Source organism: Cygnus olor, chromosome 27 (genome assembly GCF_009769625.2).
Source record: "Cygnus olor isolate bCygOlo1 chromosome 27, bCygOlo1.pri.v2, whole genome shotgun sequence".
Taxonomy (NCBI): domain Eukaryota; kingdom Metazoa; phylum Chordata; class Aves; order Anseriformes; family Anatidae; genus Cygnus; species Cygnus olor.
Window position 1 is genome coordinate 1451951 of NC_049195.1, and position 27856 is coordinate 1479806.

At 60.6% G+C, this 27856-nt stretch overlaps 3 protein-coding genes across 6 annotated transcripts; all 3 read left to right on the forward strand.

The window, feature by feature from the left end:
* Positions 1-463: 463 nt before the first annotated feature.
* On the forward strand, positions 464-5022 carry LOC121060418 (proline-rich protein 36-like). Of its 2 annotated transcripts, XM_040538189.1 has the most exons (4): positions 464-1875; positions 1969-2712; positions 2817-3316; positions 3389-5022. In XM_040538189.1, exons 1-4 carry the CDS (start codon positions 1785-1787, stop codon positions 4502-4504), a joined length of 2451 nt encoding a protein of 816 aa, XP_040394123.1. In that variant the 5' UTR covers positions 464-1784; the 3' UTR covers positions 4505-5022. The 2 variants fall into 2 exon arrangements, with proteins under 2 accessions (XP_040394123.1, XP_040394122.1); XM_040538188.1 differs by having other exon boundaries at positions 2817-5022.
* A 3958-nt stretch (positions 5023-8980) lies between these two features.
* LOC121060417 (nascent polypeptide-associated complex subunit alpha, muscle-specific form-like) lies at positions 8981-13838 on the forward strand. Of its 3 annotated transcripts, none has more exons than XM_040538186.1 (3): positions 8981-10800; positions 10855-11245; positions 11350-13838. In XM_040538186.1, the coding sequence occupies exons 1-3, from the start codon at positions 10318-10320 to the stop codon at positions 13035-13037; spliced, it is 2562 nt and encodes an 853-aa protein (XP_040394120.1). In that variant the 5' UTR covers positions 8981-10317; the 3' UTR covers positions 13038-13838. The 3 variants fall into 3 exon arrangements, with proteins under 3 accessions (XP_040394120.1, XP_040394121.1, XP_040394119.1); XM_040538187.1 differs by having other exon boundaries at positions 8981-10408; positions 10502-11245; XM_040538185.1 differs by having other exon boundaries at positions 8981-11245.
* Positions 13839-16198: 2360 nt separating this feature from the next.
* Positions 16199-27443, forward strand: MXD1 (MAX dimerization protein 1). Its single transcript, XM_040538191.1, has 5 exons — positions 16199-16546; positions 20172-20201; positions 23205-23319; positions 24469-24628; positions 24711-27443. The coding sequence occupies exons 1-5, from the start codon at positions 16224-16226 to the stop codon at positions 24899-24901; spliced, it is 819 nt and encodes a 272-aa protein (XP_040394125.1). The 5' UTR covers positions 16199-16223; the 3' UTR covers positions 24902-27443.
* The last annotated feature ends 413 nt before the right edge of the window (positions 27444-27856 follow it).

The window sequence follows — 27856 nt, forward strand, 5'->3', positions numbered from 1 at the left end:
GCACTTCAGGTAACCAAGAGATGCTGTGCGTTTCTATCCGTCCCCCTGAGACAGCCACTAGGTGACGATGTTTCCAATTTTCTTTAGAGAAACCTTGCTTTCTCAGGCCCACGTGTCCAGCTGCACATCAAGGACGCCCCTGGCTCCCAGGCGCAGCTCCCAGGCCGAAGGCCGAGCTCCCATCCGAACCCCCAGCCCAGCAGACATTGCTCCTGTCGTTGTGGAGCAGCCGTTTCATGTCAGCCTTTTCTCCTGGCAGGCAGCTTACCGCCGTCAGTGCTGCCATCGGGGCGCCCGAGAGCCGTGTGAGGTCAGCAGAGAGTCGCTGTCAGCCTTTGAGCTCACAAAGGTGGGTGGCCGTAAGTGCCCTGAGCGTCCAGCTCGCATTGAGTACTGCTGGTGGCACTCAAGGCATGGAGGTCTTGGTGGTGGAATAGGAGATGCCGATGTCCTGCTGGTGGAACAAGAGACGCTGACGTCCTGCTGGTGGAAGAGGAGACTTGAAGGTGCTGCTGGTTAGAGGTGCTTAGGAGTGGGCAGCCTCCATCCCGGTGGCCGAGCATCTCCACGGCAGGGAGGCCGCGGGCAGCACGAGCCAGCCGCCCCGCGGGCTGACAGCAGAGGCCCCCGGGGATGAGACGTGCCCCACCTGCCTGGGCCTGCTGGCCGAGGCAGCACCTGAGTCCTGCGGGCACAGCTACCGCTGCTGAGAGCTTGAACCTCTTGTAAGTTTAGTCTTGGCAAAGAAAACCCATCCTAAGTGCATTTGCCTTTCAGGCATTGGTAAGTTGGCCCTCCTGATGTATTTTCACTGCCCCAGTAGTGCCTCTAATAATGCTACTGTTAATTAGTGCTCTACCCTTCCGATCTTTTACTAAGGTAGCTAGAGAGAAGTGCAGATACCTATTTATTTCCTGGTAATACCTGTAAGAACCATCTATCTACATCTTCGCCAGATTCATCATAGCGCTCTTGGTACTGGTGATCTGTGTTGATCTGGAATAAAGTGCAATCGGTAGCACGCCAAGTGTCCATGCCCTTGCATCTAACAGAATCGTACAAACCCCTGTTGTGATCTCTCTCTAGCTGTGGGCTGGCTAAGCTGTCCTTTGGATGGTGAAACTGGGAAATCATGGGGATGGGAAATGACGAGTGGGATGAGAAATGATTGCTGGGATGGGAAGACTTCCTTGGGCTGGAAATCCATGGGGCTAGGAAATGAAAGAGATGGGAAATCTTCCTTGGGATGGGAAAGCTTCCGTGGGAAGGAAAAGCATTGGGATGAGATACCTTCCTTGGGGAGGACGTCATCCTTAAGGAAAGGCATTGGGATGGGAAATTTTCCTTGGGGAGGAAATCACTGGAAAGGAAAAGCATCGGGGTAGGGAAATCTCTCTTGGGATGGGAAATTATTGGGATGGGAAATCTTGAATGGGGTGGGTAAGATTCATTGGGGTAGGAAATACTTGGAAAAGAAATCCAAGGGATGGGAAGTCTTTGGGATGAGATCTCATCGGATTAAGAAACGCTTCGTGCTGATGGGAACTATTTTGCATGGGAATCTGTTGGGCCGTGAAATTGTCGGGATGGGAAATCACCGGGAGGATGAAAAGTCTTGGGATGGAAAAGTCTTGGGATGGAAAATCCTTGGGAGGGGAAAGTGTTGGAGCGCGAAACCCTCCTGGGCCTGGCAAATGATGACTGGGACGGGAAAGGCTCACGGGGATGGAAAATGATTGCGCTGGGAAGCCCGCTGGGGTAGAGAAACTGCAATCATCACCAAGATGGCGGCGAGGGGCTGGTCAGCCGTTGGGATGGAACCCCCGTTGGCCGGGCTCCCCAACGAACCGCCCCACTCTCCAGCGACCATGGCAGGTAGAGCAGCGGGCTCCCGCTCCTCCCGGGGCTGCGGCCCTGCCGGCGAGCCCAGCGCCCGAGAGCTCAGCCCAGCGCCCTTTTTCCTCACAGAGAGATTCCCCAGACGGCTGCCGCCGGTGCCGCAGATGCCCAACTCCCCCTTCGTTGTCCCAGCTGAGCCGCCAACGGTGGCTGCCTGGCTGCTGCCCTCCTTCCCCGGAGCGATGGCGGTGCCCTTGCAGCCCCCCCAGGTACCCACCCTCCCCTACGCGCTGCCCCAGGCCACCGTCTGGCACGTGGTGCCGGGGGTCCAGGGGCAGGTGCTGCAGCTCCCAGCCGTGGTGCAGCTGCCGCCTGGGGGGCACCTCCCACCCGAGGGGCACCACCTGCAGCTGGTGCAGCTCCCCACCGTGGGGCATAACCTGCAGCTGGTGCAGCTCCCCGCCGTGGGGCATAACCTGCAGGTGGTGCAGCTCCCCCACACCGCTCCTCCCTGTGCCCCTGTCTGCCAGTGGGGACAGCCCATGGTGACGGGGACACTGGTGCCCCACCATGCGCTGGGGCTGGGGCCCAGGGCCGTGCTCCACGGGGAGCCCCTGCACCCCGCAGGCACCTGCCTGTTGCAGGCCCCCGCCCACCGCAGCCCCCCGCCACCCCTCGTCCCGGGGCCTCGGCTCCGGGGGCAGGCGCTCCCCACGCCCCGCACCGTGACCAGCAGCCAGGGGCAGCTGCCGGAGCCCTGCGACCACGCCGTGGGGCTCAGCAAGGACCAGGGGCCCCCGCTGCCTCACCCCACTCCCCCCGAGCCTTTCCTGGCTCCATCGACCTGCAGCACCCAGACGGCGACGCCCCATGGTGAGTTTGGCGCTGGCACAGCCGGCCGGTTGTCGCCCCACACCCATGAGCCATGGGAAAGCTGACATCGCCCGTCTTGGGGGATTTTCTTGCTTCGTCCTCAGCGGCGACAGCCCCGGAGGTGCCTGAGGAGCCCCCGCAGCTGCCCGAGCTGGGCCCTGATGCCTTCGCCGAGGCCTTTCCAGAGCTGGCAGGGGACAGCCAGCAGCTGCAGCACGTGCACGACCAGCTCCTGGCCGACCTGGACATCCCCGGCATGGAGGAGCTGCTCAGCTGGCTCGAGGCCGTGGAGCCCCAGGACGCCTTCCCCGGTGTCCCCAGCAGTCCTGCCCTCAGCCGCTTCCTCTCCCAGCTGCCCGACCTCTCCGAGGACATCGAGGAGCCGAGCACGCAGGGACTGGAAGCCACAGGAGCCCTCGGTGAGGTACCCTCAGCCCCTGGGGTGTACCCCGAGAAGGTTGGGGGTGGGCTGTCGGTGCAGTCCCCTGTTGTGCCGGCAGTGAGCCCCCCCCTCAGCTCTGCAGCCAGTCCCCTGCCCAGTGCCCGTCGTAGACCCCTACCCAATCCACCCCTGAGTCCCCCCAAGAGGTCCCCTGACACCCAAGTCCTCAGTTCCCTTAGTAGACCCCTGCCCAAACCCCCCCAGAGTTCCCTCAAGAGCCACCCCAACTCCAAGGTCCTCAGTGACCAGAGGAGACCCCTGCCCAAATGCCCCCTGGGTCCCCTCAAGAGCCCCCTGGCTGCCCCTGCGTCCACCGGCACCAAGCGGGGGGCCAAGCGCCCCGCGCCCACCAGCACCCCCGGGACAGCGGAGCGCTCCCAGCACAAGAGGCCAACAACAGAGAAACCCCCCGGCAAGGAGAGGAAGATGCTGCTGGGCCAGGGTGTCGAAGGCCCCAAGACGCCTTGCCAGGGACGCCGTGCCAGGGACGCCGGGATGTCCAAGGCCCCAGGACGCCGTGGCAGCAGCAGGCAAGAGGGCAGCGGCACGCAGCAGCCAGCGACCAACAACTCCCGGGCGCGCAGCAAGAGAGCCCGAAGCCCGGGGGCTGCTGGGGGGCAAGGAGCAGCGTCGCCGCCTCCCCGCAGAGCACGGCTGCTGCCGGAGACTCCGAGCGGGGAGCCCCGTGCCGTGCGGCCCCAGGACAGGCTCTGTCCCCAAGCCGTCAGGGCCAAGACGCTGCAGCGCCAGCACCTGGGGACAAAGACCCCCAGCGAGACTTTGCAGCCGCTGGGGGCCAGGGCGAAGGCGCTGGGGCCAGTGCGCCAGCTGCCCTGTGCGCAGCCGCAGCCCACCTCCGGCGGCCCCAGCAGCATGCCCAGGGCCCCGCCGACAGTGCCAGGCTCCAGCGCTGCGCCCGCTGCCCCCCGGTCCCCAGCTGGCGGCAAAGAAAAGGTGGTGCCGGCACCGCCAGGCAGCACGGCGTCAACAGGGGACGCTGCCCTAGAGCAGGCGCCCAGAGCGCCGTGCCTGCCAGCCGCGGGGGGCCAAGCGCAGCGGGGGGCTCTGCCCGCACAGCCACGCACGCTGCAGCCCCCGGCACGGCCCCGCGTGGACTACGTGCCCTGCGTGGGGCCCTGGGCGGGCAGCCACGCGGCGCCCACGCCGCTGGCGGAGCAGGAGGCGTCGGTGCCCATCACGCCGCAGCAGCGTCCTGAGCGGGAGCGCCTGAAGAAGCTGGCCCAGGAGGAGCGGCAGCGGGCGGCCCAGCAGATGAAGATCGGCCCTGCGCAATTCTTCGCGCAGCGGCAGAAAGACAGGGCCATAGCCAAGTATTACGGCTACCCGTGAGCCTGCGCTCCTCGACGGCCCCTGCAGCACCCAGTGGTGCTGAGCTCAGCACGCAGGCACAGAGACCTCTGCAGGCGCCTGCTCCAGCTTCAGCCGCGCTCTTCAGCCCTTTCCCCTCTCGCTTGCCCTTACCCTTCTTTAGTGCTGTAGCTAGGCAGTGTTTCTCACTGTCAGGGATGGGCAACGGCGGGGGGGATGGGAAATGGGGGGGTCACGAATGAGTGTTGGGAGTGTTGCGATGGAAGCTGTTGGGCTGGGCAATACCTGGGATGGGCAAGTTTGGGCATGGGAACTGCTTGTTGGGACACAAAATGGCAGGGATTGAAAACTTATTTCTTCTTTTCTGGTCCTTTCTCTGCTTTATTGCCTTCTTTCTTAAATTACTCTAGTGTAGGTGTTCACTCAGCAACGCCTCTGCCTGCAGTTGTTCTGGCAGTGGGATGCCGAGTGGGATGCAGCCCGCTCCCGCTGCCCATGCTCAGTCCGTGAATGGATGTGGGCATGGCCAGCACGGACGGGAGAAAATGGGTGGATGGGTGGATGGGTGGATGGATGGGTGGATGGATGGATGGATGGATGGATGGATGGATGGATGGATGGATGGGAGTTGGGAACTGAGCCTTGGGATCAGCAATGGGAGGTTGCTGGGATAGGAAATGATCAGGGGGATGGGAAGTCATGACGGTGATGGGAATTCATTAGTGTGAAATGATGGGATGGGAAATTGCTAGGACGGGTGATCACGGTGGTGATAGGAGATCATTAGGCTGGGAAAAATTGTTTACATTAATAAATTTTATTGATTGTCTTTTTAATTTATTGTATTATTTTTATTATTTTCTATTCCTTTATTATTAAACTCTTTATCAATGCCTATGGGTTTTTATTTTCCTTCCGATTCCCTGCATGTTCACTCAGGATGGGGGGACATGAGCGAACAGATGTGTCGCTTGCCCCTTGCCCTCTTCAGTGTTCCCCACTCAGGGATGGGCAACATGGGGATGGGAAATGGGGGGGTCCCGACCGAAGGCAGGTTGCACAGCCCCAGGAGGTGGCAGCACAGCCCCAGGAGCCGCCGGCCGCAGCTCGGGCTCTTCTCATCCCGGAGAGGAACCGCGGGTGGGGCAACGTGAGGCCCCAGGAAATATTTGCCTTTTTTCCCCCTAAACAAAAAAAAGGGGGAAATGGGGCTGGTGCCCCCTTGCTGCTGCACCCTATGGGGACACCGCAAAGACGTCTGCGGGGAGGGTCCTGATGCCTAAAAGCCCTCTAATTCCCAGCAAACACACGAGGTTATCGAATAAATTAAGACGTAGATGAGTGCGTCCAGCCCGGGACTGGGGCCTTTGCTGTAAAAAAATGTGGGATTGGGATCTTTACTATCAAGATTGTGGGATTGGAGACTTTGCTTTTAAAAATTGAGGGATTGGAGACTTTGCTTTAAAAAATTGAGGGATTGGAGACTTTGCTGTAAAAAAAAATGTGGGATTGGAGCCTTTGCTATCAAAATTGTGGGGTTGGAGCCTTTGCTTTAAAAAGTTGTGGGGTTGGAGCCTTTGCTATCAAAATTGTGGGACTGGAGACTTTGCTTTAAAAAAATGTGGGGTTGGAGACTTTAAAAAATTGTGGGGTTGGAGACTTTGCTTTAAAACATTGTGGGATTGGGGTCTTTGCTTTAAAAAACTGAGGGACTAAAGGCTAAAGGGTTTTAGAAAGGTGTGCCCCGATCCTGGCAGTGGAGATCCCTAGCAGACTACCTCAGTGTAGGGCCGTCCTAGGGAACAGCAGGCTGAAGACCACCATCTAAAAGCAGCAGTAACCAGGTGATCCCGATCTCTGGGTGAGCTGTGAGACATGCGGAAAGATTTCAGCTGTCCTCCAGGCGAGCACATTGTCACCTTGCTGCTGCCATGCTGGGATAACGGCTCCGGTGTCCGTGCTGTGTCTGTGCTGTGTCTGTGCTCTGTGCTGTGCCTGTGCCCTCTGTGCTCCGTCCGTGCTGTGTCTGTGCTGTGTCTGAGCTGGGTCTGGACTGTGTCTGGACTGTGTCTGGGCTGTGTCTGGGCTGTGTCTGTGCAATCTGTGCTCTGTCTGGGTTCTGTCTGTGCCCTGTCTGGGCTCTGTCTGGGCTGTGTCTGTTCTGTGTCTGTGCTCTGTCTGTGCTCTCTGTGCTGTGTCTATGCTGTGTCTGTGCTGTGTCTGAGCTGTGTCTGGACTGTGTCTGGGCTCTGTCTGTGCTCTGTCTGTGCTGTGTCTATGCTCCGTCTGTGCTGTGTCTGGGCTCTGTCTGTGCAGTGTCTGTGCTGTGTCTGAGCTGTGTCTGGACTGTGTCTGGGCTCTGTCTGTGCGATCTGTGCTCTGTCTGTGCTCTGTCTGTGCAGTGTCTGTGCTCTGTCTGGGCTGTGTGTGTGCTGTGTCTGTGCTCTGTCTGTGATCTCTCTGTGTTCTGTCCGTGCTGTGTCTGTGCTGTGTCTGGACTGTGTCTGGACTGTGTCTGGGCTGTGTCTGTGCAATCTGTGCTCTGTCTGGGTTCTGTCTGTGCCCTGTCTGGGCTCTGTCTGGGCTGTGTCTGTCTGTGTCTGTGCTCTGTCTGTGATCTCTGTGTTCTGTCCGTGCTGTGTCCGTGCTGTGTCCGTGCTGTGTCCGTGCTGTGTCTGTGCTGTGTCTGAGCTGGGTCTGGACTGTGTCTGTGCTGTGTCTGAGCTGTGTCTGGACTGTGTCTGGGCTGTGTCTGTTCTGTGTCTGTGCTCTGTCTGGGATCTCTGTGTTCTGTCCGTGCTGTGTCCGTGCTGTGTCCGTGCTGTGTCCGTGCTGTGTCCGTGCTGTGTCTGTGCTGTGTCTGTGCTGTGTCTGTGCTGTGTCTGGACTGTGTCTGGACTGTGTCTGGGCTGTGTCTGTGCAATCTGTGCTCTGTCTGGGTTCTGTCTGTGCCCTGTCTGTGCTCTCTCTGGGCTGTGTCTGTTCTGTGTCTGTGCCCTGTCTGTGCTCTCTGGGCTGTGTCTGTGCTGTCTCTGTGCTCTGTCTGTGCTGTGTCTCTGTGCTTTGTCTGTGCTGTCTCTGTGCTGTGTCTGAGCTGTGTCTGGACTGTGTCTGGGCTCTGGCTGGGCTGTGTCTGTGCTCTCTGTGCTGTGTACAGGCTCTGGTTGGGCTGTGTCTGGGCTGTGTCTGTGGTCTGTCTGTATTGGCCTCCTTTCTCCCCAGTTCTTCTCAGAGCCTGTCTTCAGATGAACAGTCTCAGTCCTTTGTCAGCCATCCTGAGACAAGCCACCACCCCGGATGGGACCTCTGAAATCAGAGGGTGCACCTTCCTGTCTGTGGTAGCAAGAACTCTCCGCTAGGCAACAAGATCCGGGACGAGCCCCTAGACTGTGAGAAAAATCTCAATAATTTTCTTCAGACAGGATCTTCTGTGAAGCTTTTTTATTCGCGATTGCAATGGCGGGCGTCCTGCAAGCAGGAGCGCGCAGTAAAAGTTTATCATAACTGTGTATTCCCTACTACCCGACTCCTGATTTCTCCCCTGTTTCTTCATTGGCTGAGTACTACAGGTTCACAGCCTACTCGACGCACTACTATACCATATATGTACAATTTTATTTGACCAACCGTTAATTTCTCCTTACCCTTTTATTTTTTCCTTCTTCTCTTGTGACTTGATCTTTGCTTTTACTGATCTCGCACTGCTCATCCTGTTTTTCTTAGCTATCCTCATTATTTTGGGACAGTGGGACCTTCCCCTTATCTGCTTAACAGATTCCCCACTGCTATGCCACACAATCACTTTTGAATATGCAAGGTTAGTGGATTTTTTCCACTGCAAAAACACCTTCTATTGCAAAAACACAACTTTGTTTCTCACAAGGAGAAAAAACAACACGCCTAAAGTCGAAGCCACATACTAGAAAGAGAGGAGGACGCGCAGCACGGGAAGCTTCTCACAGAAAGGAGCTGCATTTTGGGTAAAAATCTGTCCCTTTTTATGTCATTGAGACATACGAGGGCGTAGGACACCAGCACTTCAGGTAACCAAGAGATGCTGTGCGTTTCTATCCGTCCCCCTGAGACAGCCACTAGGTGACGATGTTTCCAATTTTCTTTAAAGAAACCTTGCTTTCTCAGGCCCACGTGTCCAGCTGCACATCAAGGACGCCCCTGGCTCCCAGGCGCAGCTCCCAGGCCGAAGGCCGAGCTCCCATCCGAACCCCCAGCCCAGCAGACATTGCTCCTGTCGTTGTGGAGCAGCCGTTTCATGTCAGCCTTTTCTCCTGGCAGGCAGCTTACCGCCGTCAGTGCTGCCATCGGGGCGCCCGAGAGCCGTGTGAGGTCAGCAGAGAGTCGCTGTCAGCCTTTGAGCTCACAAAGGTGGGTGGCCGTAAGTGCCCTGAGCGTCCAGCTCGCATTGAGTACTGCTGGTGGCACTCAAGGCATGGAGGTCTTGGTGGTGGAATAGGAGATGCCGATGTCCTGCTGGTGGAACAAGAGACGCTGACGTCCTGCTGGTGGAAGAGGAGACTTGAAGGTGCTGCTGGTTAGAGGTGCTTAGGAGTGGGCAGCCTCCATCCCGGTGGCCGAGCATCTCCACGGCAGGGAGGCCGCGGGCAGCACGAGCCAGCCGCCCCGCGGGCTGACAGCAGAGGCCCCCGGGGATGAGACGTGCCCCACCTGCCTGGGCCTGCTGGCCGAGGCAGCACCTGAGTCCTGCGGGCACAGCTACCGCTGCTGAGAGCTTGAACCTCTTGCAAGTTTAGTCTTGGCAAAGAAAACCCATCCTAAGTGCATTTGCCTTTCAGGCATTGGTAAGTTGGCCCTCCTGATGTATTTTCACTGCCCCAGTAGTGCCTCTAATAATGCTACTGTTAATTAGTGCTCTACCCTTCCGATCTTTTACTAAGGTAGCTAGAGAGAAGTGCAGATACCTATTTATTTCCTGGTAATACCTGTAAGAACCATCTATCTACATCTTCGCCAGATTCATCATAGCGCTCTTGGTACTGGTGATCTGTGTTGATCTGGAATAAAGTGCAATCGGTAGCACGCCAAGTGTCCATGCCCTTGCATCTAACAGAATCGTACAAATCCCTGTTGTGATCTCTCTCTAGCTGTGGGCTGGCTAAGCTGTCCTTTGGATGGTGAAACTGGGAAATCATGGGGATGGGAAATGACGAGTGGGATGAGAAATGATTGCTGGGATGGGAAGACTTCCTTGGGCTGGAAATCCATGGGGCTAGGAAATGAAAGAGATGGGAAATCTTCCTTGGGATGGGAAAGCTTCCGTGGGAAGGAAAAGCATTGGGATGAGATACCTTCCTTGGGGAGGACGTCATCCTTAAGGAAAGGCATTGGGATGGGAAATTTTCCTTGGGGAGGAAATCACTGGAAAGGAAAAGCATCGGGGTAGGGAAATCTCTCTTGGGATGGGAAATTATTGGGATGGGAAATCTTGAATGGGGTGGGTAAGATTCATTGGGGTAGGAAATACTTGGAAAAGAAATCCAAGGGATGGGAAGTCTTTGGGATGAGATCTCATTGGATTAAGAAACGCTTCGTGCTGATGGGAACTATTTTGCATGGGAATCTGTTGGGCCGTGAAATTGTCGGGATGGGAAATCACCGGGAGGATGAAAAGTCTTGGGATGGAAAAGTCTTGGGATGGAAAAGTCTTGGGATGGAAAATCCTTGGGAGGGGAAAGTGTTGGAGCGCGAAACCCTCCTGGGCCTGGCAAATGATGACTGGGACGGGAAAGGCTCACGGGGATGGAAAATGATTGCGCTGGGAAGCCCGCTGGGGTAGAGAAACTGCAATCATCACCAAGATGGCGGCGAGGGGCTGGTCAGCCGTTGGGATGGAACCCCCGTTGGCCGGGCTCCCCAACGAACCGCCCCACTCTCCAGCGACCATGGCAGGTAGAGCAGCGGGCTCCCGCTCCTCCCGGGGCTGCGGCCCTGCCGGCGAGCCCAGCGCCCGAGAGCTCAGCCCAGCGCCCTTTTTCCTCACAGAGAGATTCCCCAGACGGCTGCCGCCGGTGCCGCAGATGCCCAACTCCCCCTTCGTTGTCCCGGCTGAGCCGCCAACGGTGGCTGCCTGGCTGCTGCCCTCCTTCCCCGGAGCGATGGCGGTGCCCTTGCAGCCCCCCCAGGTACCCACCCTCCCCTACGCGCTGCCCCAGGCCACCGTCTGGCACGTGGTGCCGGGGGTCCAGGGGCAGGTGCTGCAGCTCCCAGCCGTGGTGCAGCTGCCGCCTGGGGGGCACCTCCCACCCGAGGGGCACCACCTGCAGCTGGTGCAGCTCCCCACCGTGGGGCATAACCTGCAGCTGGTGCAGCTCCCCGCCGTGGGGCATAACCTGCAGGTGGTGCAGCTCCCCCACACCGCTCCTCCCTGTGCCCCTGTCTGCCAGTGGGGACAGCCCATGGTGACGGGGACACTGGTGCCCCACCATGCGCTGGGGCTGGGGCCCAGGGCCGTGCTCCACGGGGAGCCCCTGCACCCCGCAGGCACCTGCCTGTTGCAGGCCCCCGCCCACCGCAGCCCCCCGCCACCCCTCGTCCCGGGGCCTCGGCTCCGGGGGCAGGCGCTCCCCACGCCCCGCACCGTGACCAGCAGCCAGGGGCAGCTGCCGGAGCCCTGCGACCACGCCGTGGGGCTCAGCAAGGACCAGGGGCCCCCGCTGCCTCACCCCACTCCCCCCGAGCCTTTCCTGGCCCCATCGACCTGCAGCACCCAGACGGCGACGCCCCATGGTGAGTTTGGCGCTGGCACAGCCGGCCGGTTGTCGCCCCACACCCATGAGCCATGGGAAAGCTGACATCGCCCGTCTTGGGGGATTTTCTTGCTTCGTCCTCAGCGGCGACAGCCCCGGAGGTGCCTGAGGAGCCCCCGCAGCTGCCCGAGCTGGGCCCTGATGCCTTCGCCGAGGCCTTTCCAGAGCTGGCAGGGGACAGCCAGCAGCTGCAGCACGTGCACGACCAGCTCCTGGCCGACCTGGACATCCCCGGCATGGAGGAGCTGCTCAGCTGGCTCGAGGCCGTGGAGCCCCAGGACGCCTTCCCCGGTGTCCCCAGCAGTCCTGCCCTCAGCCGCTTCCTCTCCCAGCTGCCCGACCCCTCCGAGGACATCGAGGAGCCGAGCACGCAGGGACTGGAAGCCACAGGAGCCCTCGGTGAGGTACCCTCAGCCCCTGGGGTGTACCCCGAGAAGGTTGGGGGTGGGCTGTCGGTGCAGTCCCCTGTTGTGCCGGCAGTGAGCCCCCCCCTCAGCTCTGCAGCCAGTCCCCTGCCCAGTGCCCGTCGTAGACCCCTACCCAATCCACCCCTGAGTCCCCCCAAGAGGTCCCCTGACACCCAAGTCCTCAGTTCCCTTAGTAGACCCCTGCCCAAACCCCCCCAGAGTTCCCTCAAGAGCCACCCCAACTCCAAGGTCCTCAGTGACCAGAGGAGACCCCTGCCCAAATGCCCCCTGGGTCCCCTCAAGAGCCCCCTGGCTGCCCCTGCGTCCACCGGCACCAAGCGGGGGGCCAAGCGCCCCGCGCCCACCAGCACCCCCGGGACAGCGGAGAGCTCCCAGCACAAGAGGCCAACAACAGAGAAACCCCCCGGCAAGGAGAGGAAGATGCTGCTGGGCCAGGGTGTCGAAGGCCCCAAGACGCCTTGCCAGGGACGCCGTGCCAGGGACGCCGGGATGTCCAAGGCCCCAGGACGCCGTGGCAGCAGCAGGCAAGAGGGCAGCGGCACGCAGCAGCCAGCGACCAACAACTCCCGGGCGCGCAGCAAGAGAGCCCGAAGCCCGGGGGCTGCTGGGGGGCAAGGAGCAGCGTCGCCGCCTCCCCGCAGAGCACGGCTGCTGCCGGAGACTCCGAGCGGGGAGCCCCGTGCCGTGCGGCCCCAGGACAGGCTCTGTCCCCAAGCCGTCAGGGCCAAGACGCTGCAGCGCCAGCACCTGGGGACAAAGACCCCCAGCGAGACTTTGCAGCCGCTGGGGGCCAGGGCGAAGGCGCTGGGGCCAGTGCGCCAGCTGCCCTGTGCGCAGCCGCAGCCCACCTCCGGCGGCCCCAGCAGCATGCCCAGGGCCCCGCCGACAGTGCCAGGCTCCAGCGCTGCGCCCGCTGCCCCCCGGTCCCCAGCTGGCGGCAAAGAAAAGGTGGTGCCGGCACCGCCAGGCAGCACGGCGTCAACAGGGGACGCTGCCCTAGAGCAGGCGCCCAGAGCGCCGTGCCTGCCAGCCGCGGGGGGCCAAGCGCAGCGGGGGGCTCTGCCCGCACAGCCACGCACGCTGCAGCCCCCGGCACGGCCCCGCGTGGACTACGTGCCCTGCGTGGGGCCCTGGGCGGGCAGCCACGCGGCGCCCACGCCGCTGGCGGAGCAGGAGGCGTCGGTGCCCATCACGCCGCAGCAGCGTCCTGAGCGGGAGCGCCTGAAGAAGCTGGCCCAGGAGGAGCGGCAGCGGGCGGCCCAGCAGATGAAGATCGGCCCTGCGCAATTCTTCGCGCAGCGGCAGAAAGACAGGGCCATAGCCAAGTATTACGGCTACCCGTGAGCCTGCGCTCCTCGACGGCCCCTGCAGCACCCAGTGGTGCTGAGCTCAGCACGCAGGCACAGAGACCTCTGCAGGCGCCTGCTCCAGCTTCAGCCGCGCTCTTCAGCCCTTTCCCCTCTCGCTTGCCCTTACCCTTCTTTAGTGCTGTAGCTAGGCAGTGTTTCTCACTGTCAGGGATGGGCAACGGCGGGGGGGATGGGAAATGGGGGGGGTCACGAATGAGTGTTGGGAGTGTTGCGATGGAAGCTGTTGGGCTGGGCAATACCTGGGATGGGCAAGTTTGGGCATGGGAACTGCTTGTTGGGACACAAAATGGCAGGGATTGAAAACTTATTTCTTCTTTTCTGGTCCTTTCTCTGCTTTATTGCCTTCTTTCTTAAATTACTCTAGTGTAGGTGTTCACTCAGCAACGCCTCTGCCTGCAGTTGTTCTGGCAGTGGGATGCCGAGTGGGATGCAGCCCGCTCCCGCTGCCCATGCTCAGTCCGTGAATGGATGTGGGCATGGCCAGCACGGACGGGAGAAAATGGGTGGATGGGTGGATGGATGGATGGATGGATGGATGGATGGATGGATGGATGGATGGATGGGAGTTGGGAACTGAGCCTTGGGATCAGCAATGGGAGGTTGCTGGGATAGGAAATGATCAGGGGGATGGGAAGTCATGACGGTGATGGGAATTCATTAGTGTGAAATGATGGGATGGGAAATTGCTAGGACGGGTGATCACGGTGGTGATAGGAGATCATTAGGCTGGGAAAAATTGTTTACATTAATAAATTTTATTGATTGTCTTTTTAATTTATTGTATTATTTTTATTATTTTCTATTCCTTTATTATTAAACTCTTTATCAATGCCTATGGGTTTTTATTTTCCTTCCGATTCCCTGCATGTTCACTCAGGATGGGGGGACATGAGCGAACAGATGTGTCGCTTGCCCCTTGCCCTCTTCAGTGTTCCCCACTCAGGGATGGGCAACATGGGGATGGGAAATGGGGGGGTCCCGACCGAAGGCAGGTTGCACAGCCCCAGGAGGTGGCAGCACAGCCCCAGGAGCCGCCGGCCGCAGCTCGGGCTCTTCTCATCCCGGAGAGGAACCGCGGGTGGGGCAACGTGAGGCCCCAGGAAATATTTGCCTTTTTTCCCCCTAAACAAAAAAAAGGGGGAAATGGGGCTGGTGCCCCCTTGCTGCTGCACCCTATGGGGACACCGCAAAGACGTCTGCGGGGAGGGTCCTGATGCCTAAAAGCCCTCTAATTCCCAGCAAACACACGAGGTTATCGAATAAATTAAGACGTAGATGAGTGCGTCCAGCCCGGGACTGGGGCCTTTGCTGTAAAAAAATGTGGGATTGGGATCTTTACTATCAAGATTGTGGGATTGGAGACTTTGCTTTTAAAAATTGAGGGATTGGAGACTTTGCTTTAAAAAATTGAGGGATTGGAGACTTTGCTGTAAAAAAAAATGTGGGATTGGAGCCTTTGCTATCAAAATTGTGGGGTTGGAGCCTTTGCTTTAAAAAGTTGTGGGGTTGGAGCCTTTGCTATCAAAATTGTGGGGTTGGAGCCTTTGCTTTAAAAAGTTGTGGGGTTGGAGACTTTGCTTTAAAACATTGTGGGATTGGGGTCTTTGCTTTAAAAAACTGAGGGACTGGAGTCTTTGCTATCAAAATTGTGGGGTTGGAGCCCTTGCTGTAAAAAATGTGGATTTTATTTTTGGTCTTTTGAAGGTCCTGCTCAATGTTTTGGGCTGTCACAGCGGAGACGCCTTCCTAAATCCCAGCCTCGTTGGGACTTGGGGCACCCCAGGGACGGTGACACCCGAGGGACGGTGACACCCCGGGCACGGTGACGCCGCCAGCGGCCCGTAATCTCCCCGTCGCGCCCCGTCCCGCCGGCCGCCTGCTGCCCCGCGATAAGGCCAGGGATTTCCGAGCCGCTGCGCTTCGTTAGGGCTCCGCTAATTAACCCCCCCCCACCTTGGCCAACCCTGGGCACAAAAACCAGGGGAAAAAAAAAACACTTTTTGGGTACAGGAGGAGGCAGGAGGTTTCGGGATGAGCTGGTTGACTGCAGTCGCCCCGAAAACACCAGACTTTTTTTTTTGGTGTGTTTTGTTTCATTTTTTTGGGGGGGTGACGCCCCCGGCCCCCCCCAGCCACGTTTATCTGGTTCTCTGGGGTGAGTCACCCCGGGGCAGGGCCGGGTTTTGGGGTGTGGGCCCCCCCCGCACCTCAGTGGGGCCTTGTCTTAAAGGGGGGGGCCTTTTTTGGGGGGCAGGGGGCCCTTTTGGGGGGCAGGGGGCCCTTTTGGGGGGGTTCTGTTTTGGGGTGTCCCCAGCTTTTGGGGGGGTCTCTTGGGTGTTTGGGTTGTGGGGGGTGCTTCCTTGGGGGCACCTGGGGGGGATTTTTTGGGGGGTCCCTCCTTCTGGGGGGGGATTTTGGGGTTCCCCTGTCTGGGAGGGGTCCTGATTTTTTTGGGGGGGGGGGGCCTGGGGGGGTTTCGGGCCTGTGGGAGTGGCCCTGGCCCCGAGGTTTGGATTTTGGGGGGGTCCCAGCTTCTGGGGGGGGGGGAGGTCTTGGGGGTACCCCTGCCTGGGGGGGGATCCTGGGGGGGGTCCTGGGGGGGTTCCCTGCTTTGGCCCTGGGGGGGGGATTTTGGGGGGGCCCTGCTCCGTGGGGGGGTCATGGGGGGGTCCCAGCTTCTGGGGGGGGAGGTCTTGGGGGTGCCCCTGCCTGGGGGGGGGCCCTGGGGGGGGTTCCCTGCAGGGGGGGGGCCTGGCCCTGGGGGGGGGGGGCCTGGGGGGGTGTCCCCACTCCCCGGGGGGGCCCCTCCCTTCCCCGTTCCCACTTGGCCCCGCCCCTCCCCTCTCCCCTCCCCCCCCATTGGCCACCCGAAGCCGGAAGCGCCTCACCCCCTTCCCCCCCCCCCCCCCCCCCGCCAATAAACCGAATCCTCCCTTCACCCTTCCGCATCCCCTCCCCTCTCCCACCCAATAGCGCTCGGCCTCCCCCCCCCCCGGCTCCCGCCACCCAATCAGCGCCCGAAGCCCGGAGGGGAGGGGAGGGGCGGGCGGGGACGGCGCCCAATAGCGCGGCGCGGGGGGCGGGGCTTAAACAGCGGGGCCGGGCCCCCGAGCTCCGCTCACCCCGGCCCGGCCCCGGTCCCGGGCCCCGGAGCGCGGCGATGGCGGCGGCGGCGGCGGCGGCGGCGGCAGCGGGGGGGGGAGGAGGAGGAGGCGGCGGCGGCGGCGACCCCGGGGGCCGCATCCAGCTGCTGCTGGCGGCCGCCGAGTTCCTGGAGCGGCGGGAGCTCGGGAACGGCTCTGCCCCGGCGGCTTCCTCCGGCGGTGCCGGTGGGTCCCGGGAGGAGGCTCCGGTGTTAGCGGCGGCTCCTTGCCGGGGTGGCCCCGCCGAGGCCGAGCACGGGTACGCCTCGGTGCTGCCCGGCGGAGAGCGGAGAGGGGCCAGGAGGAGGGCGAAGGGCAGGAAGAGCGGAGGGGGAAGCAGGTAACGGGGGGGGGGGGGGAGGGGGCGGCCGTTACCGGGGGGGTACCGGGATTTGGGGGTGGGGGGGGGGGCTTGGGAGTCCCGGTGGTACCGGGGGTGGGGCTGGCGGTGTCCCCACGTTATGGGGTAGGGGGTGAGGGGGGGCTTACCGGGGGATACCGGGGGTTGCCGGGGGTTACCGGGGCCTCTACCGGTGCCCGGGGGTGGGGGCGGGTTACGGGGATGTTGGGGACCCCGCTGTCACCGGGGGTGGGGGCTGTCGGTGTCTCCCCCGTTATGGGGTAAGGGGTTTGCTGGGGGATACCGGGGGTGCTGCCGGTGCCCCGGGGTGGGGGCAGGTCCCGGGGGGGGGGGGTTGAGGACCTCAGGGGGATTTTGGGGACCTCGGGGGGGCTTTGGGGACCCCGCTGTCACCGGGGGATCAGCCGTCGGTGTCCCCGGTCGTGGGGTAATGGGGGAGATGGGGGCCCTTGGGGACACTGCTGTCACCCGGGGTGGGGGACGTGTCACAGGCAGGGGGACCTGGGGGGACCCCGCTGTCACCGGGGGATGGGGAGCTGTCGGTGTCCCCGTTATAGGGCAGCGTTGGGGTGGGGGAACACTTGGGGACACCCCTGTCACAGGGCACGGGGCCGGGCTGGGGGCCTGCTGGGACCCTGCAGCCACCGGGCCCTCGGGACCCCCCCGGGACACCCCCCCCAAGCTGCCCTAAGCCTCCTCCGCCCCAAGGGGCTCACCTCAGGGACCCTAAAACCCCTCCAGGGGACCCTAAAACCCCTCCAGGAGACCCCAAAGCCCCCCTGAGGACCCCTAAACCCCCATCCAGGAGACCCTAAAAACCTCCCGGGGATCCTAAAACCCCTCTAGGAGACCCTAACGCCACACCACACCCCCCCACCGAGGACCACAAACCCCCCCCCCCCCGGGGTACGGGGCCGTCCATGCCGGGGGGGTGCCCCGCACGTCACAGGCTTGGGGCCGTGACGGGAACCTCCCTTCTCGGGCGATCCCGTCCCGACAGGCGCGGCCGTGACGTGGCAGCCGGGTCCCGGCACCGGGGCCGCGGGAGCATTTCGGGCTCAGAGGGCGGCGTCGAAAGCGAAACCCGTCCCGGTTCCCTTTAGGGGATGAATCCTGCCGGGGTTTGGGGTCGGGCGCTGCTGTGGCTCGGCGTTGGGGGGGGGGGGGGTCGGGGTTCGGGGCTGAGATAAATCCCGTTTGGGTTTGGGGGTCTGCCGTGTGGTGTCCACCCCAAAACCCTTCCGGAACCTGGGTGCCAGCTCGAGCCTTGTTTTGGGGACGGACCCGTAGGTGCTCGTCCCCCACCCCGCTCCCTGCCTCCCCAAAAGGAGGGGACCCTCGCATCCCTTGGGGGTGCCAGGCGGGTGTCGACCCCAAAAGGCGGGGACCCTCGTGCCCCACACGGTGGCAGGTGCTGGCCCCAAAAAGAGGAGACCCTCGTGCCCCCAGGGGTGGCAGGCGGGTGTCAACCCCAAAAGGGGGGGGACCCTGTGCCCCCTGGGGTGCCAAGCAGGTCTCGGCCCCAAAAGGAGGGAACCCTCGTGCCCCATAGGGGTGGCAGGTGGGTGTCAGCCCCAAAAGGAGGGGACCCTCGTGTCCCCCGGGGGTGGCAGGTGGGTGTCAGCCCCAAAAGGAGGGGACCCTCGTGTCCCCCGGGGGTGGCAGGTGGGTGTCGACCCCAAAAGGAGGGGACCCTGTGCCCCCCGGGGGTGGCAGGCGGGTTTTTTATGAGCGGTTTCGGTTGCAGACCCCCCTCCCGGGAGCCTTCCCCCCAAAAACGTTCCCCACCCTAGCCCAGGGGGAGCCACCCCGGCCGATTTGGGGGCGCAGCAGAACGAACCCGATTCGTTTTCCCCCGCCACCTCGGCGCCGGCCGTGTCGCCGAGACCCCGTTAGCAGCGGCGACGCCGCGCCGGGGACCGGGGCCACCTCCGGGGACTTCGGCCCCACAACAGGTCCGGCCGGGGCCGTGCCCGCGGCTGTTTGCCCAGGGCGGAGCGGTGCTGAGCTGGCACCAGCACCCTCCTGGTCCCCAGCGGGTTTGCGTGCGCGACGCCGGCGACCTTCGGCGGCTGCGGGGACGGCCGGGACGCTGCGGGCACGACTTTTTCTCTTTTTTTTTTTTCCACGTTTTCCCCCCCCCCCTCTTTTCCTCCAGTTGGGGCTTTTTAAATTTTTTTTCCCCCTGCTTTTGGGGCGCCCGAGGGGTTTTGTTCCCTCCTCCGATGCGGGGTCTGGGGTGGGGGGGGGGCGGGGGGTGCGCAGCGCCTGCTCCCAGGTTGCTCTCCGGGGAGGTTTGGAATCGATTCCTCGTTTGAACGAGGATTTGGTGAAGCAGAAGAGCAGAAGACGTCCGCACGGAGTCGTCGGAGGAAGCCAGGATCCGGCCGTGCCCATCCTCGCCCTGCTGCCCGGGGGAGGGCTTCGTAAATCCCTTTCCGGGGAATTTAGGGTGCAGGAGAGGGGTTCTCAACCCCCCCCAAAGCGGGGATCCGGAACCGAAGTCCCCCAACTCCCCCACCTCCCCCTAAATCTTAGGATGTGTGCTTGCAGAAAGATAAAACCCACCCTAAAAGGAGCAGACCGAGAACGGCCCCGAAATGAAGCCACCGAAGAGAAAATGAATTTATTAATGAAAGGGGAACTTGAACGGGGAGGTCCACGGGAGATGGAGAGCGTCCGCGTCCCCGGAGCGTGCGGGGTTTGCGCACCTGTAGGTGCTTTTCTTTGGGTGTTTTTAGGCACAAATTCACGTTTTTCTTGTGAGTAAGCGGCCCCCGAAGTTCTATAAGGGCAGCTCCGCGGCGCGGCCGCGTTAGGGCGCGCTGGGTGTTGGTGGCGAGAAAATAAGTCTCGGTAAGACCTGGGGATGGTCTGTGAGCAGGTTTAACACCGGTGCGGGGCTCGGCATCGCGTCTGGCCTCCTGCTAACGCGGGCTTTGAGCAGGGATCTCTGCCTGCACCTCGCCTTTGGGATCACCCCGCATTTTGCAGCGGCGGGGACGGGAGCGGGCGCGGGGCTCCTCTTCCCCTGCTGTTCCCGCGGGAAGCCTTTAGGGAGCTGCTTGGAGCCCCCCGTGAGCCATTCACCAGGGCTCCCGAGCTGGCCGGAGGCCCGGTTGCGTTCTCGTGGGCTCGGTGTCGGGGCCGCGTTGGGATGGGGCAACTTCCCTCTTCCTGCCCGCAGATACGCACGTCGGCGCTGGGCCTGCGGACGCGCTCTCGGCGCTTCGTCTTCTCCGTGAAGCCTCCGCCACGAGGCTGGAGAGTTTTTGGGCGCTGTGTGCTGTCTGCCCCGAGCCACGACACCGGGACGCCTGCGTATTCCCGGTCCTCGTAGCCAGAAAGTCTCTAAAAACGAGCCTCGCCCCGTTAAAATCCCGTTTTAGGGTTTTCCTCTCCCGTTTATTGCCGTTCATCGGGGTAATTCTCCGTCGTGCTGGGCCGTCGAGTGTCCCGTGCCCGGTTCCCACCCGGTTTGATGTCCCCACCGTCTCCGCCGTCCCCGTTCCCCCCCGAGCAGATCCCAGCCGTGGTGTTTGTTCTCGCACCGCGCTCCCCTGCAGGAGCTGACGCCGTGTCCTTTTTTTTTTTTCTCTTCCAGGTCGACGCACAACGAGATGGAGAAGAACAGGTGAGTGCTGGGGGCTCGCTCGGACCCGAATTTGAACAAATCCCTTCTCTTCCGCCCCATGTCGGGGCCATCTGGGTCCTGTCCCCGAGGGAGAAGCGAGCGAGTGCCCGCGGGCAGCGGGATTTGGGCATCGGAGCCGGGGACGGACGGGACGGGGTGCGCGGGCGGCTCGCGGCGTCACCCGTACGGGGTGCTCAGGCTCCAAGTATTTCCTGTCCCTGGGCGTGCGATAGATGGGGATGGTGCTCATCTCCCGCCCCGCTGGCTTGCGGGGACGTGGCTGCCTTCGTCCCCGTTGGAGGGGGGATTTCAGCCCTGCGGGGGATGCCCCCAGCCTGCGGTGCCTGAAGCAGCGTGGCCGAGTGTCCTGAAAGCCGTGCGAGCCCCCAGGCTGTGGCTCTGCTCTCGCCGTGTAGGCAGGAGGCATTCGGAGCACCTCCTAATGACGTTGACCCCAAAAGGCTTCAGTTTTGGGGTAGGAAGGAGCAGGGCTGCGCTACGTGGGTGTGAGGACGCCTCCCAAAACGCTCCGGAGGCGCTCTCCAAATACCGCTCCGATCCGCAGGGTGCAGCAGCGGCGAGCTGGAAGCCTCCTTCCGAGGAAGGTCCCGCGCGTGTTAATTGCTGTGGGGCTTCGTAATGCGCCCTTACGGGCTTTAATTTAAACCCTGTTTAATTTAAACTCCGTTGAAATTGAACCCCTGCGCAGCTCTCCCTGCTAAGCTACCGGAGTTCAGCCGGGCTGGAAAATTTCGTGTAGGTACAAAGCTGGAGCTGAGCGTAACCGTGATTATTTGGGACAGGCTGGTGAGGTCTTTGTAGGGCCGAAGGGTGGCTTTGTGTCCTTTAAGGGCTCCTCTTTTCCTCTCTTGGGCTTGGGTGAGGCTCAAATGTTGCGGGGCCGTGTTGCCTGCTGCCAGCGAAGGGCTCGCGTGGACTCGGTTGGTTTGTACCCGGAGGCAGAAATGTCCCCGTCCTGAGCAACGTGAGTTAGGGACGGGCAGGGCCATTTCTTCCTCCTTTAAAAAGCCTGAGAAAATCAGCATCTGATTACCGAAAAAAAAAAAAAAAAACAAAAAACCCGCAGAGGACGTCAGGCCGCGTTGCACCCCTCTTGCAGCGGCGCCGTGTTGAAATCCCGTCGGCCGCGTTGCGCCACGAGCACGGAGAGCACGGTCACCTCCCGTCCTTCCGGCCCTCCGCACGGGGAGACGAGGTGCAGGGCGACGTGCCCCGTCCTCGTTAGGTGCTGCTTCGAGCTGTCCTCGTTAGGTGCTGCTTCGAGCTGTCCTCCTGCAAACCCCGCCGGGGTCGAGCCGAGGAATCGTGGCCTCGGTCTGCTGGCGCTGCCCGCTCGCCCTCCTTCGTGCCAGGTCCCCGTGATGCTTTTTTTTTTTTGTAAGCACGGCAGCGGTTTGGGTTAGGTAAAAGCTGAAAAAAATGGTCTTTAGCATACGCTGCACCACCTGGAAGTGGAAACCGAGGGGTGTTGTAATCCGGCAAATTGCTCAGCATCGGCAAAGCCGAGCGGGTTGCTGCTGCACCTCCTCCATCCCATCCCATCTGGGTGTTAGCACCGAGGCGCAGCTTCAGCTCAGCCCGAAAACGGATTTTTTTTTTTTATTTTTCCAATGATAGGTCTTCCGGTGCCAGTTACGAGGTGCTGTGTGGAAGAGAGTTAGCTGAGGACCCCGATTTTGTTGCCGCAGCTCAGCGGGGCTGGCTCCTCGCCCTGAGACCGTGCAGGTCGATGGCGCGGTCGGACATCCCCGCGCAGCTCCGCTCTGCTTTTCCCCCTGCGACTGAAAATCAGCTCCCGAGAGGCTCCTCTCCGAGCCCGTCGGTGTTTGGGATTCCCCCCAACGGGCGTGTTTTGTTTGCGTTGGTATTCAGCAGGCACTTTGTGTAGGCAAATGCCTGTTTACTCCCGGCGTGCCCCGAACGAGATAGGCAGGTCGTTGCAAAATCCTCGCTCGCAGCTGCCTCTGTCAGCTTTGGCTATTTCGAAGACCGGTGTTGCAACCTAAATGTCGGGGCTGGGGCGCCCAACGCGAGGCAAACCGGCCGTGCTGGGAGCACCTCGGCCGCCGAGGGACCTCCTCGGGCACCCAGAGCTTCACCCGCGGGTGCAGCAGCGGGGCGGGAGCCGTAAAGCGTCAGCCCGGGTGTTAGGGCAGGTGAAATCCTACTTAAAACAGGTAAAGGGAGCGCTGCAGGGGACGCGCTGGGTTTGCAGCTCCCTGCTGCTGCCCTCGACCTCTTGAGGCACGGCTGGAGCCCGGCGAGGACCGGAGGCACCCGTGGGTGCAGGTTTTTGGGGAGGAGACCCGGGGCAGGGAGCTGGTGGCGTGGGCAGGGGGCAGCACAGGATTTGCCGGGGGGCTCGGCCCCGTTAGCGCTCCGCAGGTCGGACCCAGCCTGTCCCGTGACCGTCCTCCTCTCCACAGCACTTAGAAGACCGAGAGGCGTGTCGGCATCGGTTTCTCATGGCCGTGAGCCAAAACACAGCGTCCATGAGCCAAAACTCCCAGCTGATCTTTGTCTTCATCCCAGTATCTCAAAACAGGTCCCCGAGCCACCGGGGCCGGGGATTTTCTTAGAAGAGAGCGGAGCGCTGAGCTCATGGGTGCAGGTCCTGAGCCTGGGAGCTCCTCTCGCAAGCTGGTGGATGCCTGCTGAGCTGGCCGCGGGGTTTTTAGGGGACAGAGCAGGCAGCAGAGCGAACATCTGGTTTAATGGGCTGCCCTAAACGGGCCAGAACCTGCAGAGACCGAGCTGATACCGCAGGTCGGAGAGAAATTCCTCTCGTTCTGGTTTGAGAGACCGGATCTCGGAGCAGCGTGCTGGGAATAAATGGTTTTCTGAGCCCAGACGGGCAATTGCTCTCGTTTATCATCTGGCTTGGCTTTTAACCACCCCCATTGTCTGTGTGCAGAGGTTAAAAGTCGCCTGGGGAGCACGCAGCCGAACCTTCACCATTCAATTCAAGTCAATTTCTTGCAGGCGAGCCCATCTGCGGTTGTGCTTGGAGAAGCTGAAGGTGCTGGTGCCGCTCGGGCCCGAAACCAGCAAACACACGACCCTGAGTTTACTAATGAGAGCGAGATTGCACATAAAGGTGAGCCCGGGTAGGGTCGGGACCGCGGGGGTAACACACCAAATTGTGCCCCAAAAAGTGTGGGGTGCGAGAGCTGCCGACGTTGCGCTGCCGGATGGCACCGACTGAACCCCAAAGTGCAGAGGGCTCAGGGAGAAGCTTTTCCACCCCAAATTCCCAAAGCCTTTGCGCTGGTGCTGCAGCGGGGGGAAGCTTTGTTCCCATTAGACGAGCGCCAAGCTCAGTTTCGAGAGCTGCACCGCCACACGTGGTGAGGGGTTGGGGGCATCCGGAGCCTCAAACCTGGCTGGGGTTGGTGCCAGAGGTCAGTATTGTTTTCCCCGCAGTTACTGCAGCAAGTCTGTGTAAAAACCTTACAAACAGGCTCGTGGGCAGCTGCCACTGCTCTAAAGCCCAATTTCCACGTGTTTTATACAGCAGAGCTGCCCAGAGGCCTTAGGAACGAGACAGGTTCAAAGTACTGGCTGCTAGAGGTGGGAGGATGTTAGCAGGACCTCTTGTTTTCTTTTCCAGAGCATTTACAACTTTATTGTTTGTCCTTTAAACTTTGACTCAACAGAGCTCTCGCTGAGCGCGTTATTTAGTTTTATGGACCAACAGATAACCGGGGCGGTGCAGCGGGAGAGCTCTGGCGTCAGCCTGCGTGCAGCCAGCGACTTATCAGAGACTGAAAATATATAAATAGGGTTGGGCCGGCTCCAGTGCCGCCGTCTGGAGGAGGAAACCTCTCACGTGTGTGCGGTTTGGATGTCATCGGGTCTGTTTGGCCCGGCTCTCCGGGCCAGATGCTGCTTCCATTTCCTCCAGGCTGCGGGAGGAGGAGAGCGGTGCATGCGTGCGAGGAAATTCTGGTTCATGCAGCTCGGGCTGGGTATGGGCAAGTTTTTACTGGTCCCAGTCGTGCAGTCCTTGGGAAGAGATCCTCTGTGTGACAGTAGACACGGGTCACTGGTGCCTGAAATGGCGTGGAGCTGGCATGGCGCAGAGCGCATGGCACCGGGGAACAGCGGTTGTTGCTGCACCGGGCGGCCAAAGCCGGGGGTTCCCAGGGAGTCTGAGAGGTTTGGGGTCATTGGGATGGAAAATATAGGGGCTGTGGGCTGCGATGGGTGGAGGACGTAATGCCGTCTGGTCTCTTCACCTCTGCAGAAGCTTGAAGACAACGACAGGAAAGCCCTCCACCAAATCGACCAGCTGCAGCGGGAGCAGCGGCACCTGAGGAGGCAGCTGGAGAAGATGGGCGTGGAGAGGCTACGGATGGACAGCATCGGATCCACCGTGTCCTCGGAGCGCTCGGACTCGGACAGAGGTGAGAGGGCCCGCGCCGGTGGGCGAGCAGCACCGGGGGGTGTCTCGTGGCCGTCCTGTAACGCCGCCCTTTCTGCTCGCAGAAGAGATAGACGTGGACGTGGAGAGCACGGACTCGCTGCCCGCAGACCTCGACTGGAGCAGCAGCAGCAGCCCGAGCGACTCGGACGAAAGAGGGAGCCTGCAGAGCGTGTGCAGCGACGAGGGCTACTCCAGCTCCGGCGTGAAGAGATTGAAGTCGCAGAGCAATCAGAAGCCGTGCCCCGCTCTCTAAGGAGCGACTCCCGGAGCTGTTCCGCCCGCCGCTCTCTCCCTGTTGGATCTCGTTAGGTAGGACACCGGACCCGCACTTCTCCTCGCACGTAAATCTTGCACCACCGACAGAAATGAAGCCCGCTTTGCCGAAGTCCCGAAACGGTGCGTGGGGAGCACGCTGCCCTCCGCAGCACGCGTCCCATTGCATCCGCTCGCTTCTCTTCCCGTCGGGAAACTCATCTCGGTGAGACCGCACATTCCAGCCAGACCTCGACGCGCCCGAGAATATCGCAGCGGTAACAGCAACGCCAGGAGACCTCGGCTGTTCTTCGTCTTGCTGTTACCGCCCGGTATTCTGGATCTGCGTGGTGTGTTTGCCCAGCAATGCCACGTTCCTAATGATCAGCAGCAGGGCCCAAACGTGCGTTGTTGGGCAACGAGCCGAAGGGAAACCCAAAGGGAAACCCAGCCTTAGGTAGCTTGGATCCAGGAGAGGGCAGAGGCAGGTCTGCAAGAGGAGAGTTTCGGCTGCGAGCTGCTGGAGCGTTACTCAGAGGGCTTCGGGTAGGACCCCTTCAGCTTTGACACGTCTCAGAAATTCCTGTAGTCCCTAAAACCAAATGGTACGATCCTCGTCCTGTGCAATGTCTGACCTCACGCGCTACGGCCGCGTATTTTACTGTTCTAGGCGAGCGTTCCTAGGACGTCCTTCATGCGTCTTGTCTCGGGGATAATTTTTTCTACCTCGGAGAGATGAACAAAGATTATCTCCATCCCTTTAGCACAAAAAAAAATAAGATGATGCCTCAGTTGTTTTCTAGAAGCGACGCTTGGCCCCGCTCACACCCCTCTCGTGGAAGCTTAGCAATAACTGGCGGCCGAGTGCTCGCCTTTCCCAGGACGCGGCTCCTGGCGAGTCCCCACGGGGTGCCGCTGGCGTTAAAGCACTTGGCTGGCCGGTGGGGTTGTTTTTAGGCACTCAAAGAGGCTTCCCAAGGTTTTTGGAGCTTCCCAAAGCTTTTGGTTGCCGCCTCAGAGAGGTAAAACCAAACACGAAGGGAAAGGACAACCCCCTGCCTCGCAAGCCGTGGTTTCCGACCCTGCAAACACGCTTGGGTCAAAGCTAACCGGAGCACACGTAAATGTACATAGACCACGCGAGCTATAAATAGTATTTATTCCTTTTCTTTGAAACTGGTGTAACAGAGATACATTCTGATGACTTTTATAGATGTTCTGGAATCTTTGTAGAGGTCCGCTAACGGAGAGAGAGAGATTTCTTTTCTTTTTTGGCTCGAAACGTTTGAAGCTGTTTCTATTCCGCCCACCCAGCAAACCTCTGGCGACGAACACCGAGCGCTCGGTGCAGCACGCCGACCTCCTGGCCCCGCGTTCGGCCACGAGCAGCTTTGTGGCTTTGCTCTCCAAGGGCTCCGGAGCTCCTCCAGGCACCAAAACCCAGCCTGCCGTCGTTAAACACTCCCGTGAGACACGCAGTTCCTGAGACTTTGCTCGTCAAGCTGCCAAAAGCCACTAAAACACTCAAAGTGCAAATGAATGAACTAGAAGTCGTCTATTTTTATTTTATTTTTTAATCCCTAAGCTATTTTTGGATCATTTGAACTCTTTGAGAAGCAAGAGGATGGGAGACGGGGCTAGTGGATCGCTAAAATCTCCGAAGTCTGTGCTCTACTTGTGCGTGCTAGGTTTTGAAAAAGAAAAAAGAGCACGAGCAATGTTCCTGGAGCAGCTGGAGCTGTCTGACGCCCAGCAGATTTGCACTGATCTACGCCTCGTGTAAGCCTTCTGCACTGGGAGAAGTCCGAGTCGTCCCGAGTCCGAGAGCGGGCTCGAAGCGGTCCACTTTAAAAAAGACAAAAAAAAAAACATAAAAAGACAAAAATAAGAGGACAAAAGCCACGAGGCAAGCTGAGAGGCTGCCCTTTGAGGTCTGCCGCCCCGCTGCACGACGGCTTGGGATCTTTCCAGCTCTTTTTCCCTCCCCCAAAGCGTTGCAGGTGCTGCCTCGGTGCCTCCCAGCCCAGCGCTGCGGCTCCTGCTGCCTTCGGGACGGGAACCACAGCATTGAGTCTTCGGGAAAGCACCGAGAGAGCAAAATGCTGTTTCACGTTCAGTTAGGCGTACCGAGTCTTAAGGCTTTGACTCTGTAAATTGGTGTGTGTGTGTTGTGCCTTTTTTGGGTTAACGGCGTTGTTTTGGTGAAATGCTGTGTGTTTTGTTTCATTTTCCTTTTTGTTTTTTTTTTTTCTCCCGCTATAAAGCAGTAATTATTTGACCTTTGCACTCTTTGGACGTGCTCCTCTCCAGCTTGACGGCGCCGAAGAGCTCCACCCTTGGAAAACGATGCACTAAAGTCAAACGGGTGCAAGGCGGAAACCCCGGGCTTTTTCCCCAAAACTCCCGGCGGGGTCCACGCCCGGTCGGCGTGCTCAGCGGCCCCGGTAGCGCCGCTCTCAGTTTTGCCAGCCTTTTTCCTCGAATTCACACCAGCATTACTAAGAAATAAGCTGCAGCAATTAGATTTTTGTAGATTAAATAAAAAGAAAGGGGGCCGCGAGGAGCCGCTCGTGCCCCCCCCCCGTGTTTACGATTGCACAGACGTGTGAGCCCAAACCACGCTTTTTTTTTGGGGGGTGTTTTCCTTGTGGAGGAGCGGATCCGGCGCAGATGGCTCTTATTTTTGGGGAGAGCTCGGAGCTGCTTGCGACGGGCAGAGGAAGGGATCGGGCAGCGTCCTGCCGCGGTCCTGCCCGCGCCGCTGCTCTTCTCCTGGGCATTAGCGGCCGCGCGCCGCCCCGGCACCTTGCTCCGTCCCGCAGCACTTCTGCCCCCCCGTAGCAATAGGTACGGGCTCGGCCTCCCCCCCGCAGCCCTGTTTTTGTAACTGATTTCAGGTTTTGACACTGTACTGTAGCGGGAGGAATTCTGCCTTGGCCACGCTCCCTCTCTGCTT

Excerpts from the sequence above, each read along its gene's own strand:
- MXD1 (XM_040538191.1), top strand. The coding sequence starts at position 16,224 with ATGGCGGCGGCGGCGGCGGCGGCGGCGGCAGCGGGGGGGGGAGGAGGA. Across the intron at positions 20,202-23,204 it reads AACGAGATGGAGAAGAACAG|GCGAGCCCATCTGCGGTTGT; the intron begins GTGAGTGCTGGG and ends AATTTCTTGCAG. Across the intron at positions 24,629-24,710 it reads GCGCTCGGACTCGGACAGAG|AAGAGATAGACGTGGACGTG; the intron begins GTGAGAGGGCCC and ends TTCTGCTCGCAG.
- LOC121060417 (XM_040538185.1), top strand. The coding sequence starts at position 10,318 with ATGGCGGCGAGGGGCTGGTCAGCCGTTGGGATGGAACCCCCGTTGGCC. Across the intron at positions 11,246-11,349 it reads CCAGACGGCGACGCCCCATG|CGGCGACAGCCCCGGAGGTG; the intron begins GTGAGTTTGGCG and ends CTTCGTCCTCAG.
- LOC121060418 (XM_040538188.1), top strand. The coding sequence starts at position 1,785 with ATGGCGGCGAGGGGCTGGTCAGCCGTTGGGATGGAACCCCCGTTGGCC. Across the intron at positions 1,876-1,968 it reads CTCTCCAGCGACCATGGCAG|AGAGATTCCCCAGACGGCTG; the intron begins GTAGAGCAGCGG and ends TTTTCCTCACAG. Across the intron at positions 2,713-2,816 it reads CCAGACGGCGACGCCCCATG|CGGCGACAGCCCCGGAGGTG; the intron begins GTGAGTTTGGCG and ends CTTCGTCCTCAG.